The sequence below is a fragment of the Protopterus annectens genome, chromosome 5.part0 (genome assembly GCF_019279795.1).
Source record: "Protopterus annectens isolate FY-2018-M chromosome 5.part0, PAN1.0, whole genome shotgun sequence".
NCBI classification, from domain to species: domain Eukaryota; kingdom Metazoa; phylum Chordata; order Ceratodontiformes; family Protopteridae; genus Protopterus; species Protopterus annectens.
The window spans coordinates 48,379,138-48,399,710 of record NC_056735.1 but is presented as its reverse complement, the minus strand read 5'-3'; the positions used below and the strand labels follow the sequence as shown (position 1 = coordinate 48,399,710).

General features: G+C 42.3%; 1 protein-coding gene across 2 annotated transcripts in view; it reads right to left on the bottom strand.

The window, feature by feature from the left end:
- Positions 1-1,068: 1,068 nt before the first annotated feature.
- The window catches only part of LOC122802478 (enolase-like), a 28,564-nt gene continuing 9,059 nt past the window's right edge, over positions 1,069-20,573 (bottom strand). For both annotated transcript variants that reach the window (XM_044072124.1, XM_044072125.1), the window contains 5 exons: positions 3,203-3,400; positions 2,664-2,865; positions 2,360-2,468; positions 1,599-1,657; positions 1,069-1,111 (listed from right to left, as the gene is read on the bottom strand). In XM_044072124.1, the coding sequence (XP_043928059.1) occupies positions 1,069-1,111; positions 1,599-1,657; positions 2,360-2,468; positions 2,664-2,865; positions 3,203-3,400 (611 nt within the window). The remainder of the gene's footprint in view (positions 1,112-1,598; positions 1,658-2,359; positions 2,469-2,663; positions 2,866-3,202; positions 3,401-20,573) is intronic.

Below are 20,573 nucleotides of genomic sequence, written 5' to 3'. Positions count from 1 at the left end.
AAAGTTAGCTACTAACCCCATTTCTTCCACGCTTACAAAAGAGACAAGTACAACTGCTGACACCAGTTAGGCCAGAGTCCAGCATCTTAAATCTGCCCATTTCCCCTGATTCCCTGTCCTAAAATGGATTTTGCCATGGACAGAATGGCTTCCCAATTAAAACCAAATCCTGTAGTAGATTTTAACCCCTTACTCCAATTAAATGCCAAGTAGCCCAATCTCTACATATTCATCACAACACCACTTTCCATATCTTGCCTTTCTGCTTTGCAGAAATGCACTCAAGACAAGCAAGGCAAAGCCAGATGTCCACTACTGGTTTGAATTAGTACTGGCCACCACAGTTTCTAATGAGACTTTTCAGAAAAATATTCCGACTTGCCATTGGTTTCCTTGTTTAGGGATTCCACAAGCTTGTCCCCTTCCTCAGTGGCATCTCTAACTTTGTTGAGTCTAGTTAATTAGGACTTGGGAACCAAGGTGAGATAGTAGGGCCCAGACAAGCCATCACATGCAAGGGGAAAGTGTTAGCAGTTCTATTCTAGGTCTTAATTTTAGTACCATTACCATGGATTCATAAACAAGCTTAAATGCCCACCATCAATACAATAGCCCAAGAACAACTTCAAAGACCATGGCACACATTTAGTCCCCCACCAGCATGAAGAGGCAGTTATACCTTTTCCTCAGTCAAAAGCATAGAGTTGTCAATACCCACCATATATTCCTCCCATCTCCTTAAATGAGAGGTCATTCATTACAGTGGACATTAGGAATCAATCACTTGTGGGTTGAACAGTAGTAAGCATTTTTTCTAACAGATGGACCAGATGCCCAAAGTTAGTCACCTTCTGGCTAGGTGATCCCCAGTCAGAAAAGCAGCAAGAGTATCTGAACCCTACATTTGGGGCGAGAAAAAAAAACACACACAACACTACATTGTAGTTTGAGGCATTTTAATTTTAAAACCAGAATAGACTTAAGCAGGTTTTCTTGGCATCACTATTCGGCTTGTACATTTACTGAAGCTGGTGCAGCACTCTTTGTAGCCTTTGAGTTTCTGAAGTCTCATCCCTGAAAGTGAGCATCATCACCAAGCTCTTCCTCAATCCTAAAAAAACAAAGACAGCAATTGTTAAATTTGGTAGGGCGCATTTTATACAAGCCTCAATTTGTATCCCAGAAAGAGCAGAGCAGACCTACTAGGACACATTACCCTCCCCAGTACACATTTGGGGGTCACTCCCTCAATACATATTTGGGGTCCCTTGTGGATGCTTTCCACTACAATAATGTGGAAAGCATGACAGCTCAGCAAGTTTTAACTGCAGCAGACACCAATGGCAAGAGTTACATGCGACTAGAAAAAGCTTTACCACAGCTTTGAGCCACAAAGTAGTCAGTTTCACAGCAGTTTGGTAAATGCAGTGTTCCAAGTATCCTGGAGGAACTATAAAGCAGGAACTATGAAGCAGTTTGCTATTACAAAGAAATACTTAATACCAGCAACAGTACTGAACTCGTCCCCCTGACCCTGCAGAAAACTGACCAACATAAAAATTTCAGAACACTTTAAGAGACATTACTAAAGACAATACCTCAGTAGCTGGTTATATTTTGCCAGATGTTCAGATCTGCAAGGGGCACCAGTTTTGATCTAGAAAAAAAAATGGTTGCACGGATTACATTTCCAGTTTAGTCCTCCCCCCCTACAAACATTTGTATTATGGTTCACCCTTAGTACTATGTAAGGGTCAGTTCATAAAATTGGTGCCCAACAAAACCTTATTCATTTCTTTGGCCCATTTTGTAGCTCAAGATAGTTACTAACACATTACCATTAATACCACTTTGTAAGCTGCTATCTTTAGAGAGTCAGACTAGCAAGCAGTGTCCACTTTCAAAATGTGGAAGTAAAACTGGCCAAAATCTGCCTAGTTTAGTAGGCAACTAGGCATAATGCCAAAAGCAGTTCTCAGCTTTAAATTTCTTTGGTAAAATGAAAGAATGGCAAACACAGCAATACACTTGGTTTAAATGAATTTCAGTCACAAACAACAAAGCCCCTTCTACTTTTAGAAGAGGTTTATGAACTAGGAGATCTAGTATCCGAAGGATCTATTTTGCAAGTCAAGCCAAATCAAACTACACGTTCAAAAAGGAATGCAGAAAACTGAAGTCCAAGACGTTTCAACATAGTTGTGGAATTTGGCACTGTAAACGAGCAAGAGTTTACAAATGTAAAGAGCAGTTTTGCTAAATGCCTTCTATTCAGTAGACAAGATAGGTTTCATTGCAAATTCACTTGTGCTACAGAGGACTTTAGTAACCAAGTTTGCAAGTGATCAATACAACTTACCTGTCCAATGCAGAGTACCACTACAAGATCAGCAATGAAAGTATCCTCAGTCTCTCCTGACTGATGACTAACCATGACTCCCCAACCATTCTGCTGGGCCAACTTACAGCTAGAAGAAAAATAAAGATAGTCAAAGCTGCAAATAAGACAGTCTAGGCCTGCAGTTTTAGTTCCTGTAACTAAATGCAAGAAGAACATACTCAAGTTAGTACCCCTTACACCCGATTAGGCAAGTTATACTACAGAAAGTGTAGAAACCCCCTTCGCACATTAGATTTAGTGACCAAAAATGTAGTATGCTTACACCTGGATGGCTTCTGTGACAGAGCCAATCTGGTTGACCTTCAATAGTAAACAGTTGCAGGCCTTCTCTTCCTCAGCTTTCTGAATCCTCTTTGGGTTGGTGATGGTCAGGTCATCCCCTGTGATCTGGATATTCACACTACTGGTCAGCAATTTCCAGTCTTCCCAGTCATCTTGGTCAAAGGGGTCTTCAATGGAGACAACTAATGAGTTAAAAAACAAAATAAATAAATATTATTGCTAGCTGGGACACCTTAATCACTAATAATTTGGGGCACCAGTAAGCTCCCATTTTACATCCAGGATTTTGGCCTTCCCCTTCAGGGGCTGTTCTATCATTTTTTCACACAAGACCTCTAACCAATTTGTCCTTTTATTTAATACAAGATCAATAGCCAGACAACTGAGAGTTTGCTTAAGAAGGCAGAGCCCAAGTTACAACCCATCAGGGGGAAAAAGGCTAAAATGTTTGCCAAAATAGGTATACTAGTTCAACTGACCCTACTCCAGCGGACACAAAATATCCACATAAAAAGTTACCTGGGTAATTATCAATGAAGCCTTTGTAAATGTTGCCAAGTTGCTCTCCAGTGATGTAACAGTTGGGGTCATCTGGTGACTTGAAGTCCAGGTCATACTTGCCATTGCGGTAGAATTCAGAAGTAGCTACATCCATGCCAATCACAATCTTGTCAGGATAGCCAGCCTTCTCAATAGCATATTTCAGGAGCTCCAAAGCTGAAGTGTAAAATATATAATATGAAGCCACCTAGCAAGACAAGTCCAATGTAAACCTAGCATTATGTCCCATATCACTGTTGCAGTATTCCTTAAAGTGATGTCCCTCAGTCAGTATAGATAAGTTTGAAATGTTTATGTTGTACATCATTTATACTCTTTACTTTATGCCCCCCATTCAAGATATACATATGCAACTATCCAGAACTTTTGCCAACAGTTTAGAAACACCAGATTAAGCCAACAGGGCATTTCTTTCTTGGTCTTATCACTAAGGTTCATGCCATCCAAGATGGGACAAATGTCAGTATGGAAAGCAGAGTCCCCAAAACGATGGTCATGAACAGGGTTGGGTACTTCCCATTACCCTGCCTGAGGCTGGCATGAGTCTTCACATGTCAGAGGCTTTGCTGGCATCTGTTCCAGATGTTAAGGGGGAAACTCCCAGATATGCTCAGAATTAGTTCAAAATGATGTAAAAATCACTGAACCTACAGACATTGCCAACATACTGGCTGACAGGTTCAGTGCAAACTCCCCAAAAGGAGAGATATCTATACCAGAGGATTGTAGCCCCCCAAACATCTCTAACGCTCAGGTGAGAACTGCTCTCTCCAAGGTGAAAAACACAGCATCCATGGGACCAGATGGTGTCCCCGGTTGTGTGCTCCACGAACTCAATGAGGAATTAAACCCGCAGTTAGGGCAGCTGTTTAATCTTAGCGTCACCTCAGGATACGTACCCAAGGAGTGGCGTATGGCAACTGTGGTCCCACTTCACGAAGGCGGTGCCTCCACCGTCCCTGGAAATTACCGTCCTATCAGCTTGACAAGCCTGATCTGCAAAGCTATGGAGAGGATCATAATGGAACTCATAAATAAAGACATAGGGGACTTGCAGACTTTGGATCCAACCCAGTTTGGCTTTGTCAAAGGCAGATCATGCCTTTTAAACTTGGTTGACTTTTTCAAAACAGTCACCAAGGCCATTGATGAGGGAAAGGCAGTCCACACAGCCTACCTCGACCTGGCAAAGGCTTTCGACACAATACCCCACTCAGGTATCATTGAAAAACTCATCAGCTTAAATGTAAAGCCATACGTCACAAGATGGGTTGCAAACTGGCTAAGTGACAGAACCCACAGGGTCAGAGTTGCTGGCGCCATGTCAGACTCAAAGCCTGTCACAAGTGGTGTCCCACAGGGCTCAGTCCTGGGCCCACTCTTGTTCGGCATCTACTTTTCAGAAGTACAAGCAAACACAGGAGGGTTATGGCTGACAAAGTTTGCAGATGACTGCAAACTGGGCGCCATAGTCGAGAACACATCTGACACAAATATCCTTCAAAAGGGTCTCATAGAAACGATAACTGGTGCCAGAGCCATGGCCTAAAGTTAAACGCCACAAAATGCATAGTCATACCCTTCGGGAAAAACAAGGTTACCCCTAGCTTCCATATAGGTGGCAATCCACTAAGCACAGAAGAGGTTATCAGGGATCTGGGGACCCAGGTTGACAGTAACCTTTCGTTTGACACTCACGTTGCCAAAGTAGTTAGGAAGACCTTCTACATTGCCCACCTGATCATGAAGGGATTCACATCTAGATCAGGGGAGGTCATCGTCCCCCTGTACTCATCACTCATCAGACCAATGATTGAGTACAATGCCCCATTCGGAATGTATCTGACCCGACACCTGCAGCAACTGGAAAGGCCCCAAAAGTTCCTCACCAAAAGGATAAAGGGTCTGAAAAATATGTCTTATGCTGCCCGACTGAAGGAACTCCAGCTCTATTCAGTCGCTTACCGTCTGCTCAGAGGTGACCTGTGCCTGACATACAAGGCCATGTCCAACCCGGAATTGATGAACATGCTTCACCTCAAAAAATCTAGATCCCTCAGAACTACAAGGGCAGAAGACTTAAACCTTGACACGGTTATTAATAGGACGTGCTGGTGGGACAGATTAATCACCCAGAGACTCCCTGTGCTGTGGAACAAAATCCTGGTACATGTGAGGCAGAGCACCTCGCTGGCCTTGTTCAAGAGAAATCTTGACCAATGGATGGGAGATCGCAGATATACCCCAGGGATTACCTCAGTGTCATTGCTTGACAGAGGCACAGCAAAATAATGGGCATAGTATCCTTCAAACTAAAGGGGTGGCGAAAGCCACAAAACTCTGGGCTAGGCTTATAAATGCCCTTGGGCAGATAGCCTAGTATGAACGTATGAACCTATGAACCTATGAACCTATGAACCATGGTCAATCTCTGAGGGTCCTAGAAGAATTCCAGATACTAGTCAGAGGGGAAGTTATAGGTTCCCTTCTAATCTCACCAAGTATCACAGCCTCTGGTGTTTGAGGCAGATGTCCCTTCCAAGACATGGGAAGCATGTTTCAGCTGGTCCTATGGATCCTCAACAGGAATGGCAAGAGTTTACTTAGGGCTTGTTCTCTGCCTTAATTGCCCTAAATCTCTTCAATGAGTTTTGATACCTGCTCCTTCTTGGACCTCTACCCATTTTAAATGGTAGGAAGAACTGGATTCCTTGGTCCAGTGAGGGGTCTTTGTTCTTTGATGCTTTTGCCTTATGGTTCTGATGAAGACTCTGTCAAGGAGACTGGGGGCTAAGGATTTGTCTATGGGGGGCACAAATGCTAGGATGAATTTATGGAAGGGATTCAAGTGTTGGATATTCAGACTACTGTTTCCTTCAGGAGGATACTACTATACCTAATCAGCAGTTCCTCCTGTTGGCTGCTTTGTTAAATATACATTCACAGTTGCTTCCAAGCCTCCTGATTTTCAGCCTCCTACTCCTAAGAAACTTGACAGGTTCTATAATGTTCAAGGATTGTTTAAATATCATTCTGTTGATCCTGCTGTGGTATTAGTTTCTTCTGACAAACCTAAACTTTTGCCCTCTTCCAAACTTTGGCCTTCTGACAAGGCTAGCAGGACAATGGAGAGTATTGGCCAGAAAGTTTACAAAGCTTCTACTTTTGTCCTTCGAGCTATTATCAGACCCACATGACCAGGTATGCTCTGGCCGTGGTTGCTTAGGCTTGCCAGGTTCTCTGCCCTCAGACTGTGATGGCAAATCCTCTGCCTTAGTTTTAGGTTATGCTTCAAGTGGCTTGCCACTCTAAGTGTGGCCATGATACTGCCAAACCTTCCAGCGCCATGGCTTTTGGGTCCATCAAGAGGTGCTTTTCTTCACCTTCTCCATTCTATTCCTGGAGACATTACAACCAAGTTGTGGGATGATCCTTTGGAGTATACTCTTGGGTCTGCTGCTACTGACTTCAGTCTCAAGAACATTTAAGGTCTTGCAAGGCTTTTCTTATTAGTCTCTTTCCCAAAGTTCAACAGGAATTAGAAATCTGCTTTTTTGGATCAAAGGCAATGCCACCAGGTCTCTAAAGGGCAGGAAGGGTGGAGGCAGACCCTCTAAGGCTTCAGACTTTCGGATATTGGCAAAGGCTCTTGCCACCCCCATAGTGCCTTTTTTAGGCAAGGCTCAAAAGTCAAACCCACCTCCATAGACAGTACAAGAAACAAGAAACTAAGGGTAATGCTGCTAAACGCCAGAAGTCTTAACCTCAAGATGCACGCACTTGAAGCTCTCCTCAGTATGGAAAACATCAATATCTGGCAGTGACAGAAACCTGGTTCAAGGATCCAGAGAGCACCCCAGCACTACCAGGTTATACCTCATATCATGCTTTTCGACCCCAAAACCTGGACCGAACCACAAAAGGAGGGGGAGTGTCCATATTTATCAAGGATATCCACACCTCCAGGTTAGTGGCATTGCACAAAGTATCGGAGACCATCCATGTGCAACTAACAGTGGGCAAGACTGCTTTTCAGTTTATAACATCCTACAGACCACCCTCTCAAAGTCAGGAATCCCACTTGGCTTTCCTGAAAACATTGGAGAACATGAAGATCTCTCCGAACACCATTATATTGGGTGACTTCAACTACCCAAACATAGACTGGGAGCACTACTCAAATCCCAGCACCTTAGCCCAAAGGTTCCTGGAAATTATAAACTGAAATGCTATGGAACAACTAGTCACCACTCCCACAAGAAGGGATAACATACTAGACCTGATCATTACCAACATGGGGACTCTATGCTCCACACCTGAAGTATATCCTTCATTGGTAAGATCAGACCATAAATTAATTTCACTGGATGTCCACATCCCGACCCCACCCCCAGCCCAGAAAACCACAGTGAAAAACTTCTCAAAAGTGAACTTCTCACTTCTCAAAACCAAACTGGAATCCTTCAAGGCCCCAGGGCCATTGGAAACTATGGCCCAAACTACAGAATCCAATATAAACGCATTCTACGGACATCTCCAGGAATGCATGGATCATGCTATCCCAAACAAAACCAAAACCCAAACATCCAAAGGCAGGCGTCCAGTCTGGTGGATCCCAGCCACAAATAAACTATACAACAGCAGGAGGAAGATACTACATGATAGAGCAAAATCCCTAATAGGGAAGGCATCCCTGATCAGTACTAGCAAAAAATTATGATTCTTCATAAAATCCTCCAAGGCCAGCTTCGAGAGAAAAATTGCTATGGACACTAAAGACAATCATAAGGCTTCTTCAGTTATGTTAGGTACCTGGGATGCAACTCCCAGACTTGTTCTGAGTTGATTCTAAACGACAAAAAATACACTGAACCCACAGACATCGCCAATATCCTGGCAGACAGGTTCAGTGCAAACTTCTCCACCCCCCCCCCCCAAAAAAGAGCAAGTATCTATCCCGGCAGAGGGCTGCCTCCCAAACATCTCTGATGCTCAGGTGAAGGCTGCCCTCTCCAAACAAAAAACACTGCTTCCATGGGACCAGATGGCATCCTACATGAACTCCAAGAAGAACTAATCCCTCAAATAAAACAGCTGTACAATCTCAGCCTCACTACAGGATATGTGCCCACAGAATGGCATACATCAACAGTGGTACCACCCCACAAAGGTGGAGCCTCCACGGACCCTGGAAACTATTGCCCCATAAGCCTGACTAGCTTAGTCTGCAAAGCTATGGAGAGGATCATCATGGAGCTCATAAACAAAGACATTGGGGACCTACAGACACTAGATCCTACCCAGTTCGGCTTCGTCAAGGGCAGATCCTGCCTTTTGAACCTGGTTGACTTCTTTGAAACAGTCACCAAAGCCATAGATGAAGGGAAGGTAGTCCACACAGCCTATCTGGACCTAGCAAAGGCATTTGACACAATATCCCACTCTGGCATCATAGATAAGCTATCCAGCTTAAATATAAACCCCTATGTCACAAGATGGGTCGCAAACTGGCTCAAAGACAGAACCCACAGAGTGAGAGTTGCTGGAGCCATGTCAGACTCGAAACCGGTCACAAGTGGCATCCCACAAGGTTCTGTCCTGGGACCACTCTTGTTCGGTATATACTTTTCCGAGGTACAGGCCAATGTGGGAGGACTATAGCTCACCAAGTTCACAGACGACTGCAAACTAGGTGCCATAATCAACTCTCCAGCTGACACAAACATCCTTCAAAAAGGTCTCACAGAGACGGATAACTGGTGCCAGAGCCATGGTCTAAAGCTAAATGCCAAAAAGTGTATAGTCATACCCTTTGGCAAAAACAATGTGCCCACAAATTACCACATAGGCGGTAACCCATTAAGTACAGAGAAAGTAATTAGGGATCTGGGGACCCAAGTTGATGGCAATCTCTCCTTTGACAACCACATTGCCAAAGTGGTTAGAAAGACCTTTTACATAGCCCACCTCATCATGAAAGGATTCACATCTAGATCAAGAGAGGTAATCGTGCCCCTTTATTCATCCCTCATCAGGCCTATCATAGAATACAATGCCCCTTTTGGGATGTACCTTACCCAACACCTGCAGCAATTAGAAAGACCCCAAAAGTACCTCACCAAGAGGATCAAGGGACTCAAACAGATGCCATATGCTGCTCGGTTAAAAAAACTCCAGCTCTACTCAGTTGCATACCGCCTACTTCGAGGCGATCTATGCCTGACATATAAAGCTATGTCCAATCCAGAATTAATGGACATGCTCCACCTCAGTAAATCTAAATCCCTTAGAGCCACACGCTCGAGGGACTTGAACCTCAGCACTGAAATAAATAGAACTTGCTGGAGGGACAGATTCATAACCCAGAGGCTCCCTTCACTCTGGAACAGAATTCCAATTCATGTTAGGCAGAGCACCTCACTGAATCTCTTCAAGAAGAATCTTGATGAGTGGATGGGGGATCGTAGGTTTGTCCCGGGGATTACTCCCATGTCACTATTAGACAGAGGCACAGCAAACTAAACCTTAAAAAGGGCACAGTATACTCAAATCAAGGGGTGGCGTAAGCCAAACAAAATTGGGCTAGGCTTATAATTGCCCCAGGGCAGATAGCCTAGTATGAACCTATGAACCTATGAACCTATGAAGACTTGTGGCCGAAAAGCTTCCTTTATCTGATAAAGCCTGCTTCTTTGACAATTTGCCCTCCCCTCTTTAGACCAAGTTCCTTCATCTTCTGAATTGTAATCACTTCAAACTCTTGGGTTCTTAATGTCACGATTACTTCATGGTATGAAGTCTTTCTGGGATTCCTCAGCTTTTCCTGGATGTTCTAGGGCCCCTGTTCAACCAAGGGACCAAACTGTTTGCCCTTGATTCACATTTTTTCCTTCTAGCTGTGCATGGACTCCTTTGTCTAGGACCGTCGCTCTTTTGGGGCAATTCAGTTCTGGGTAGTTGCATTCCTGCATCCCTTTTATGCCCTACATTCTGTACGATGATACACAGCACAAAAGGTTTTAAGCTTCTCCATACTGGCAGAGTGACAGGCTGCCTGTAGCAGGACATCCCCTTCCAGGAATAATCTGGTACAGTTTTACACAACTATACTCTTCTCATAGTCCCTCAAATTTAGATAAACCTCACCTTAAAATTCAGAAGCCATACTGTGCTTACAGAAGCAAGCATTGGAATACTAGCAGATGTTCATGGATACCTGGGAGGAAACTCTGCTGGTAAGGAACTTTCTTCAAAAAACATGAAAGTTTTACATTTTAGATGTACAGATGCATGACAGGAAATCCAATTTTCATTGAGAAAGTTTGTTTAAAATAGAAATGGCAATATACAATGATACCATAGCTTGATAAGAATTTGGAAATCATGGAATTTGAGCATTTTCTTATCAGTATTTTGCCACTGACCTTTAAGCCTAGTCTTCCTCTCCCAGAGTACTTGACACCAATACAAGAAATGCTTGCAGGGCTCCCATTTTAAAGAGATGCATCCTTTCCATACTTCTCCTTGATTACATCATTCAGGTTGTGGTAGACCTCTGCACCAATGCACATGGCTTCCTTAAAGCTGGATAACCCACATTAGTGGCATCCTTTCCATACTTCTCCTTAATTACATTCTTCAAGTTGTGCCCTCATCACCCACATTAGTGACATCCTTTCCATGCTTCTCCTTGATTACATTCTTCAGGATGTGGTAGACCTCTGCACTGATGCACATGGCTTCCTTAAAGCTGGATGCCCCTAGTGATAGGATAATGAACTCCTGCATAACAAGTTTGTTGCCAGCATGGGAACCTCCTTTGATTACATTAAAGGCCAAAAACAAATAGTTAAATTAGCATGAGAGCATGTTAAGACAAGTAAACAAGTTAAGACATGGTCATTGCTGGCCTCCACCCATGTTCCCTTTACCTGGCCCCCATGCCCTCTATGGTCTCTACAGAGTATGGCTATCTTAAGGTGCTGGTAGTTACTTCCCTTGGCCTCCACCCATGCACCCTTTACCTGCTCCCCATGCCCTCTATGGTCTCTGCAGAGTATGGCTATCTTAAGGTGCTGGTAGTTACTTCCCTTGGCCTCCACCCATGCACCCTTTACCTGCTCCCCATGCCCTCTATGGTCTCTGCAGAGTATGGCTATCTTAAGGTGCTGGTAGTTACTTCCCTTGGCTAGCATACATTCCCCTCCACCACCTGTTCTGAATCAGATACACAACCCCCATGAAGTAGCTTTAAATGCTTGTCTGCTAGCTCTACCCCCTTCTTTCCTCCCTTTAAACAGGCCCCCTGCTTACATTTCTGATGTGGTCTTGTGCACCAGTATCAGTTTTGTGGGTAATACCCTCCCCTGCAATCTGACTTGCAGCCCCTTTTGCTGCTTTGCCTTTAGTCCTACTCACTGACCAAGTAGTGGCCAGTTTCTGCCATCTGCCCATTTGTCAAAGCTAGTGGACCTCCCTCTTCATTACACCCCAGTGAAGAGCCAGTCTGCGTTGCTCCCTATTGTTCCTCACTCCACCGGTTCAAGGGCAGTACTAAAGTCTTGATTGCTGCTTGGTGACAAGGCAGAGTAACTTCCATGATGGAGCCACACCCCATTTAGACTTTTCTTAAGCACTTTACTCCCAAGGTTTACTGAGGCACCTACAAAGCAAGAAGAGAAAGAAACCCTTTAATATTTTCCCTTCTTACCCCATTTTGGGAACTCACTCATTACACCCAAGTTTGTCTAGTCCTACTTACCCCTTTCTACCCCTTTCAAGGTAAACTTCCCTCAGTTATATAGCCATTCTATTTTATAAGAACTCTTCCCACACTATGCCCAGAGCCTAAATGGATACACAAGTTTTAGATGCCCCAATAGCTCTTAACTACACTATATTTTAATATTATGCTTTCACAAGCAAAATGACAAAACCCTATACCTGGAGCAAACTGGACAGGACTGGCATTCAGTTTGTGAATACTGATATTGCATCAGCACTCCATGAGCCTTATTCAGAATAGAATGGGGTAAGCCGCTTCATACAATTGAAGCAAGCCGTTTTTACAGTTCTCCAGAGAATGCAGAAAGTTGAGGGCACCAGACTGGGGAACTACACTAGACACCACAGAACTCTGCTAGGGCCACAGAACTCCACTAGGGCCCCACCTTGGTTAGGCAGACATACAAGTTACTTTCTAGCATAATCCTGCACTAGTTAAACCCCTCAGTCCCACTCCACCCCTTCTTTGCAAGAGACCCTTACTATCCAGCTTTCATCTTATGCAGCCTTCATCTACACTGAATGATTCCCCAATGCCAAATACTACAGACATACCCCAGAAACTAACTACACCTACTCAGTGGTGCATGAGAATTTTAGCCAAGATTTAATACAACATTTACAGGAACAGGCAAGATAATATCTTCATTCCCAGCCAAGTCAGCAATATGGCGGTAGAGTGGGACACCTTTCTCAGCAGCACCAGCTTTGCAGACAGCCAATGAAACTCCCAGGATTGCATTTGCACCAAAGTTTGCTGAAATTAAACTTTAGAATACCAAGCAATCAATATGAATTAAAGCTCAATGAAGAACTGCAGATTCACATGAAGATACATTCTTACATTTATTTTCTGTTCCATCAAGCTCTAGCATGAACTTGTCCACCACCTCCTGTTCCACAACAGTCAGTTTCTGTAAGAGTAAGAAAGCTTAAAGTGTGAATCAATTAAACCTCTGTCAAACAGTCCCAACATCCAGGTACCTTCCTTTCCAAGGTTAGTACATTCAGACTTACCTTTTCAAAAACAGCTGGTGCAATTGTTTTGTTAATGTGCTCTACTGCCGTTGTGACACCTGTGGACATGTGGAAATACAAATGAACTGGCCAATAATGTGTAGCAAGTTGCATTCAATAACCATTTGAATAACCTATGCTGATAAATCACCTGTCAGCCAACAGGCCCAGTCAGTCCCTTCCAGTGGATCAAGGGAGGCAAAGAGGAACTTTCAGACATCAGGCAACATGCTTCAAGGGCATGCCACTTTAGGGGATGAACACCTGACCCATCTAAGCCAGTACACCCCCCCATGTTGTTTGTATCTGATCAAGTCCACAGTGGAAACATGTTTCCTCCCACCTTCCCAATTCCCTTCAAGCTAGCATACTAAATTCATTAATCTTAACCTCAAGCCACCTACATTAGAGCCAAGCTTTTATTCCTAGCCAAAGTATATATTTATACTTCCTAAGCAGTGCAAATACTTTTGTCGACTCAACTACAACAGGATAAGAGCATGTGACATACCCACAGAAGTTATCCCACTGATCACCCTGCATGTTTCCACTAATTTATACTAGTGACATGTTTTTAAAACTTACCTTTGCCCAAGTACTGAGCCTTGTCCCCATCTCGTAGCTTGAGATTCATAGATGCCTGTTGATGCATCACTAGGAACAGCTGCCCGGAAGAGACCTGGAGAAAGAGTGTGCCACATTAAATTTTGCACCAGAGCTCCAAAAACTGTCCTTCTCTAAAGCTCTGAACCCCAGTTGCAAGGGTATTAGCAGGCCTACAGCTAGTGTCAGTTAACATAATCTTGCCTCCATATTGCCTTGGAGCTCCATAAAAAGAGCTCTGAACCCCATTTGCAAGGGTATTAGCAGGCCTACAGCTAGTGCAAGAGGAAACCATTGAAGTGGTAGTTCCACTGCCTCAGGGGCTTGCCCAATTACTCATGTTTCACCAAGCCAGCTGAGCAAAAATACAAGAGTGCAGTATTACAAAGCTGGGCAGGAACCCTGCAGACATTTCATAGGGCCTGGAATCCTTCAACAGCCCTCTGTTCCCTGGCAAGAGAATAGAATAGGGAGTGGTCATCTTGCTGGTTCTGCAAAACAAGAAACTCATCATGCAAGTAACCCCTACTCCCCTTCACTAATTCCACTATTAGTGCTCAAGGGAAGTATCCCCCTTACCTATTTTGTGCTCCAGTGGTAATTTGTGGCAAGATTCATCTTCCTTCCTCCAAGAAGGGGGGAGATAGCCACTTCAGCCTCCTCCAGCTCCTACAGTCACCTGAGCCATTAGTTGAGTCCCCTGTGATAGTATCCCTCTACACTACCAAGTGAAAGTGATGCGGTCAGGAGTTCGTTCTTGTCTTCACTTTAGTGGCTTAGGTCTTCTACTTACTAGACAAGATGAGATCAGCCCTAAATGCAATATTTGGTATTACCCAGTTATGGTCTAAATACCATACACTAGAAGTGCCCACCTTCTGTAACCCACAGTAGGTTGTATGGGAGCCTCTAGCCACTTGAACTGGATATTTACTGTCATGAAGTCCATGGTGTATTAATGTTTAGGCAGGTTGTCTAGAGGTCATTTTCCTTGAAATACAAGCACCTCATATTCCAGCTATCCTGTCACTTACACTACATCAAGGTCAACAACCTCAGGTATCTCAGCTGCCCTGCTCCAGCTGAATTGTTGCATGAAGAGGTACTGGCTTACGGCTGCAATCCAGGATTTTCTAGCTACCATTCAGGAGGAGTACTACTAGGAGTACCAATCATGGATTGCACAACTCCGCTAACCAACCCTCTAGAACATTGCACAACTCCACTAACCAACCCTCTAGAACATGGCACCAATACACTGCAGCACATACTTTTCTATAGTGAAAAACTAGTGTACATTCTCATGCAGTCATCTGAGGCTCCTATTACATAGTATTCCCTGTGGGTGTAGCACCTAGTTCTAGCAGATGTATCCAGGGATTTATTAGTAACATGGACAATGGCTGCTAGTGCCTCCCAGATTTCTAGTATTTTTAAAGAACTCTAAAACCCAAGAGCTTCCGACATTAGTTAGCAAGAATGATTTTTTTTTTTTAACTGTGCGGAAAAGCCAGGATTTCATGTTTACTGATAGCAACCATGTTTGGTAATTGTCTGAACTAACTGGAACCTAGTGTAGTTTTTATAATCAAACTGTTCAGAAAACAACTGAAGATAAAAAAAAACTTCCATAAATCTGGCTCTGGCTTTCTGCGTGCAGGAATACACTAACCATTCAGCAATTTCAGTGGAGAATATTTGTTCACATACAAGCTGGCTACAAGCTCAAAAATGTTGACGAAGGATATCCAGACAGTTTCAATAGTAGTAGGAGCAATGAGTCTTATAAAAAAAAAAAAGAATTTACAATTGTACTTAGATATGTTACCGACATATGCAACTTTGCATGAATTGCAGAAGGAGTCATTACTGGGCACATTGAGGGTGCTGTGAAGAGCACTTCTGGCTAACATCAAAGACTGAAGCGATGCTAATTTCATGAACTTTAATCATACTTTGACTTAGGAATGGGGCCCATTCCCATCATGGTATTAAAAACTCAAAAGATTTGGAGAAATTAAAAAAAAATATGCAAAAGTCTGAATGGAGAGGTGATAAATCAGCAAGCAAAGGAGAGTAGTATTGCTGGAAATGAATTCATCCTCAAGTCTTAGTAAATACCTTCATGAGGTTGACCCTGTTTTTCACAAAATCTCACCAAGACGACACTGATATATAGATTATATTTCATATAGCATATATAATGGACAGAAGTGGTTAAAAAATAAAAAAAACATAGCTGGGTGCCAAGACCCAGGATAAAAATGTGCCAATCCTGGTAGGCACACTGGTGCCAGAACTGGAAAAATGATGTTGTTGTTGTTGTTGTAGAATCCTCAAAATACTTAAACATTACTTCAGTGGAGTTAGGCCAGGCCCAGGGGGAGAATGGCATCCCCTGTTGTAGAAGGAAGTAGTAGTCCAAAAAAAATCACAAAAACTGATAGGCCAAAAAAGAGTAATAAAGACGATAAAGTGAACTATTGAGAATAAGAGAGAAATTATGGCTCATTACTATTATGCAAGAAGTAATAACCCATAATTTCTCTCTTATCCTCAACAGTTCACTGGATCAGCCACAGTGGTGCAGCGATAGCATTGTTGCCTTACAGCAAAAGGTTCTCCCATTCGATTCAGTGGAGTTAGGCCAGGCCCAGGGGGAGAATGGCATCCCCTGTTGTAGAAGGAAGTAGTAGTCCAAAAAAAATCACAAAAACTGATAGGCCAAAAAAGAGTAATAAAGACGATAAAGTGAACTATTGAGAATAAGAGAGAAATTATGGCTCATTACTATTACGCAAGAAGTAATAACCCATAATTTCTCTCTTATCCTCAACAGTTCACTGGATCAGCCACGGTGGTGCAGCGGTAGCATTGTTGCCTTACAGCAAAAGGTTCTCCTGTTCGATTCTTGGCTGGAGTGTGGGGAGTGCCTTCTGTGTGGAGTCTGCATGTCCTCCCCACGGTTGGATGGGCATTTGAAAGATATGCGTAAATGGGTGTGCCTTCGTGGAAGGTTGAACGTCGAGCTGGCACCTCGACGTTCGTAAAAATCTACTGTCAATCATTAGTGGACCAGAGTTCCGCTGTGGCGACCCCTAACCAGCAAAAGCCAAAAGACAACAACTATTACGCAAGAAGGCCAACATTTCCAGACAGAAGATCTACAAAAAGATTACAAGAGAAATTAGAAGAAAGAAAACTACTTCCACAAGAAAAACTGTCAGAAGCTTCAAATAAAAAATTGTGTTCATTAATACAACAGATTTATGAAAAACATTATATAGACCAAGAAACCCTGGGCCGTTTGGAAAAAGAAGTGACTGAGGAAGTGCAAAAATATAAAGAACAAAATCTACAGACTTTTGAAAGGTATAAAAAAGAAATATGGACATGGGAAAGAAAGAGATATCTGATATAGTGCAATATCTATGCAAAGGAGAAGGCAAAATTGATCAACAAAAAAAGGCAGCCCCAAAGATATTTGAAGATTAATACAGGCAAAATTTTACAATAAAAAATAAGATCACAAAGAGGGAATGTAGAACAGAAGATTAGTAATGCAGAAGTTAAAAAAAGAAGTTAAAGTTATGGAATACCTACGAAGTCAAAGATTTAGTGTAGAAAGTCTAACACATTTTATATCACAGCATGATGGAATAAGTCCTCACAGTAAGGAGAAATAAGAGGAGCATTAGACATCTGAAGAAGAAATATCGACATGGGAAAGAAAAAGAGATTAAAATGGTGCACTATTTGGGTCAATATTATAATCTCGAAGCTACGGAACATCGAATACAATATGGTCGACACCATATTATCGAAGTTCCGTAACTTCGGAAAAAAAATGTAAACTTCAAATGCTTACCCTAACGAGTTTAAGCAGGGGGGGCAAGACCTCCTGCACCCCCCACATGGGGAAGATTTCCCTTTCCTGCACTGTAGCGCAATCTCGCAGTTGGTATATTTAAGTAGCAGGGGGTGTGGGGGGTGCAGGGTAGTTTGACCCCCTGCCTACACCCGTTAGTTTTTTTTTTTGTTCTAAATTTTTTTTTTATTAAATTTCGATTGTTCAGTGGTTCGATGCATAAAGTTCTATGTTTATGCATTTGATCCATTAAACAGTCGAGATTATAATATAGACCCGCACTATTTATGCAAAATTAATCAATACAAAAAGAGCAGCACCAAAGATATTTGAAGACAAATACAAGCAAAGGCATCCACACATGGAAAACTGTACAATACTAAAAATAAGAAAACAAAGAGGAAAAATAGAAAAGAGGATCAATTTTACTTGGAGTGACTATGGTCAGCAACTTAATTATCTGGATGTGACGTTGAGCTGGAGCACCCCTGATAAAAATTTTTCTAGCAGTATACACAGGAAAAATACATACGTCAATAATTATTTACACTACCATAGTAATCATCCTAGGTTTATGAAACACAATAAACCTGAAGGACAGTACATCAGAGCCTTACATATGACAAGTGATGATGCTGGTTTCCTTCAAGAAATTGAGTTAATCACTGATTTGTTCATTAATAATAGAGGCTACCCTAGGATGTTATTACAGAATATTGCTTTAGAAATTTACAACAGGAGGGCGATAGATTTTCTACCTATTTTAGTTTATGGATTCCAGGACAAAAATGTTGGTATGGATACTGGAGATGCTTACTATGTTCGTAGGTGTGTTATTGGTATGTCTGTTGATAGTGACACTATCAAATCTGTGGTAAAGGACAATTGGAAAATTATTAGTGGTAGCAGTAAGTTGCCACTAGTTTTGGGAAATGTTCCTAATTTTGTATACAAAAAGGTCAACACTATTAAGAGTTTACTGGAGAAGGATAACAGAAGGTCTCTCCCTCACTCGGATAGACCTAAGGGTATGTACAAATGCTTTAGCTGCAGTGTTTGCAGGTATGTTCATGAGGGACCTTATGTTAGTCACATCCGAGTCGTACTATTTCTGTACCAGGGAGATTTGCAACACTACCAACGATATAATAGCTCAATGTTCTGGATGTTCAGCCTTCTATATTGGCATGACTACCAGACAACTAAATAAGCAGATAAAAGAACATTGTTATGCTATTAGAAGGATGAAAATAATGCCCTATACAGACATTGCTGTGATTTAAGAAATGTGCTTTCTATTGTCGAACACAGATAATGATAGAGACATTGTTGTGATCTAAGAAATGTGCTTTCTATTGTCGAACACAGATAACGATAGAGACATTGTTGTGATCTAAGAAATGTGCTTTCTGTTGTCGAACACAGATAACGATACAGACATTGCTGTGATTTAAGAAATGTGCTTTCTGTTGTCAAACACAGATAAGCACTTCAGAGGTGGCAACATGAAAACCTTGGTAGAAAGGAGCGAGACTCTGTGGCAATTAAGGTTAGGAACAGACAGCCCTCCTGGACTTAATGACACTGTCAACATAAAATGATTATCAGATAGAGAATAGTCATATAAAGGTGGATTTGGGACCCCCCCCCCTTGACTTTTTTTTAGCTTCATTTGCTTTAGTTTCTTTTTAGAGTTACTTGTTTCATTGAATTAATGTAATTAAAGATACAGTGGATGTGTATGTGTGAAGGGTGTATGTGTATATATATATATATATATATATATATATATATATATATATATATATATATATATATATATACATGGAAGTTTTACTAAAGTTTGTAGTTCTGAAGAAGTCTGACTTATGAAAGTGTGGATTGAACTGTTTTACGTTTATTTGAGTCTGTTCTCTTTTGCCTTCCGTGTTTTTTGGTTCTTGTTTTTTTCTACACAGAGTGCTTTTTCTTAGGTTGGTCTGAGGGGTCTGTAGTTTGCTTGGTATCAGCACAGTCAGTTGCCAAGCCCATAATGGTAGCACTAGTTATACCATTGCTGATAACTGTCACTCTATTAGTGTTGCCAATAGGACTAGCTAACATGTCCATTTACTGCATGAGCCATAGGTATGAATTATTAACCCTGCATTACACAGAAGTATAGGAACAACAGAGCACATGAGAAGCCTTCCATTAACTAACCACAGAAACTTCAAGCCTTATAAGATTAAAAACACATAGTTACTAAAATTCACAGCAGCTAGAGGATTCAAGTGATTTACTATTAGTGTTAGAAGCCATCCATATCACCATCACCCCCCCACAATGGCCAAAGAGTACCTTGCATAAAGCACTGCCATCTTAGCAAGTGCCCATACTAGAGAGGCCACTACAGAGAAACTGCAGCCCTTAAGCTACCAATATCTGCTCACACCTGCCGAAGACCTAAACCCTGGATAATAGGAGTCACTCAGCCACCTAAGTAGCTAGATGCTCCACCATCCCTTGGAAACATGTTCTCATCTTACTGGCTTATGGATCAGTTCAAAACTCAATCCTCCCACACTACACTGAATCCAGCCCTAATTCCTGCACTTGAAACCCTGATGCTAGCCACTAGGGCACCAATTCAGTACAGTTCTACCCCCTATGTCAAGTACCACACATGGAGCAGTTAAATTGCTAGCAAAAAGACTGTAAGATTTTTTGGATTTTTGTTCTTGATATTTTGGCTTCTCACCAAGATATGAAAGGTCAGGACATTTAAATGCCTATCCAGCACATGTATGGGCACACAACTCTCCCAGATTCACTTTTAGGTTTTCATGAGCAAAGCTGTCCTAAAGGCTGGTCTTGCTATCCAGTTGGGTCCTCTACCCAACCCCTGCAATTGCTCAAGTATCAGCAAGTGTTCTACCCAGAATGGTTACCAAGAGTCTTCCCACATCATGGGTTCATAGGAATTTACTAGGCTAATGACCACTGGGGCCTTTTTAAAACTTAGCTATGCATCTCACTCTGATGTCTGGTAACCTTTATAAAAGTAGGAGCCTAGGA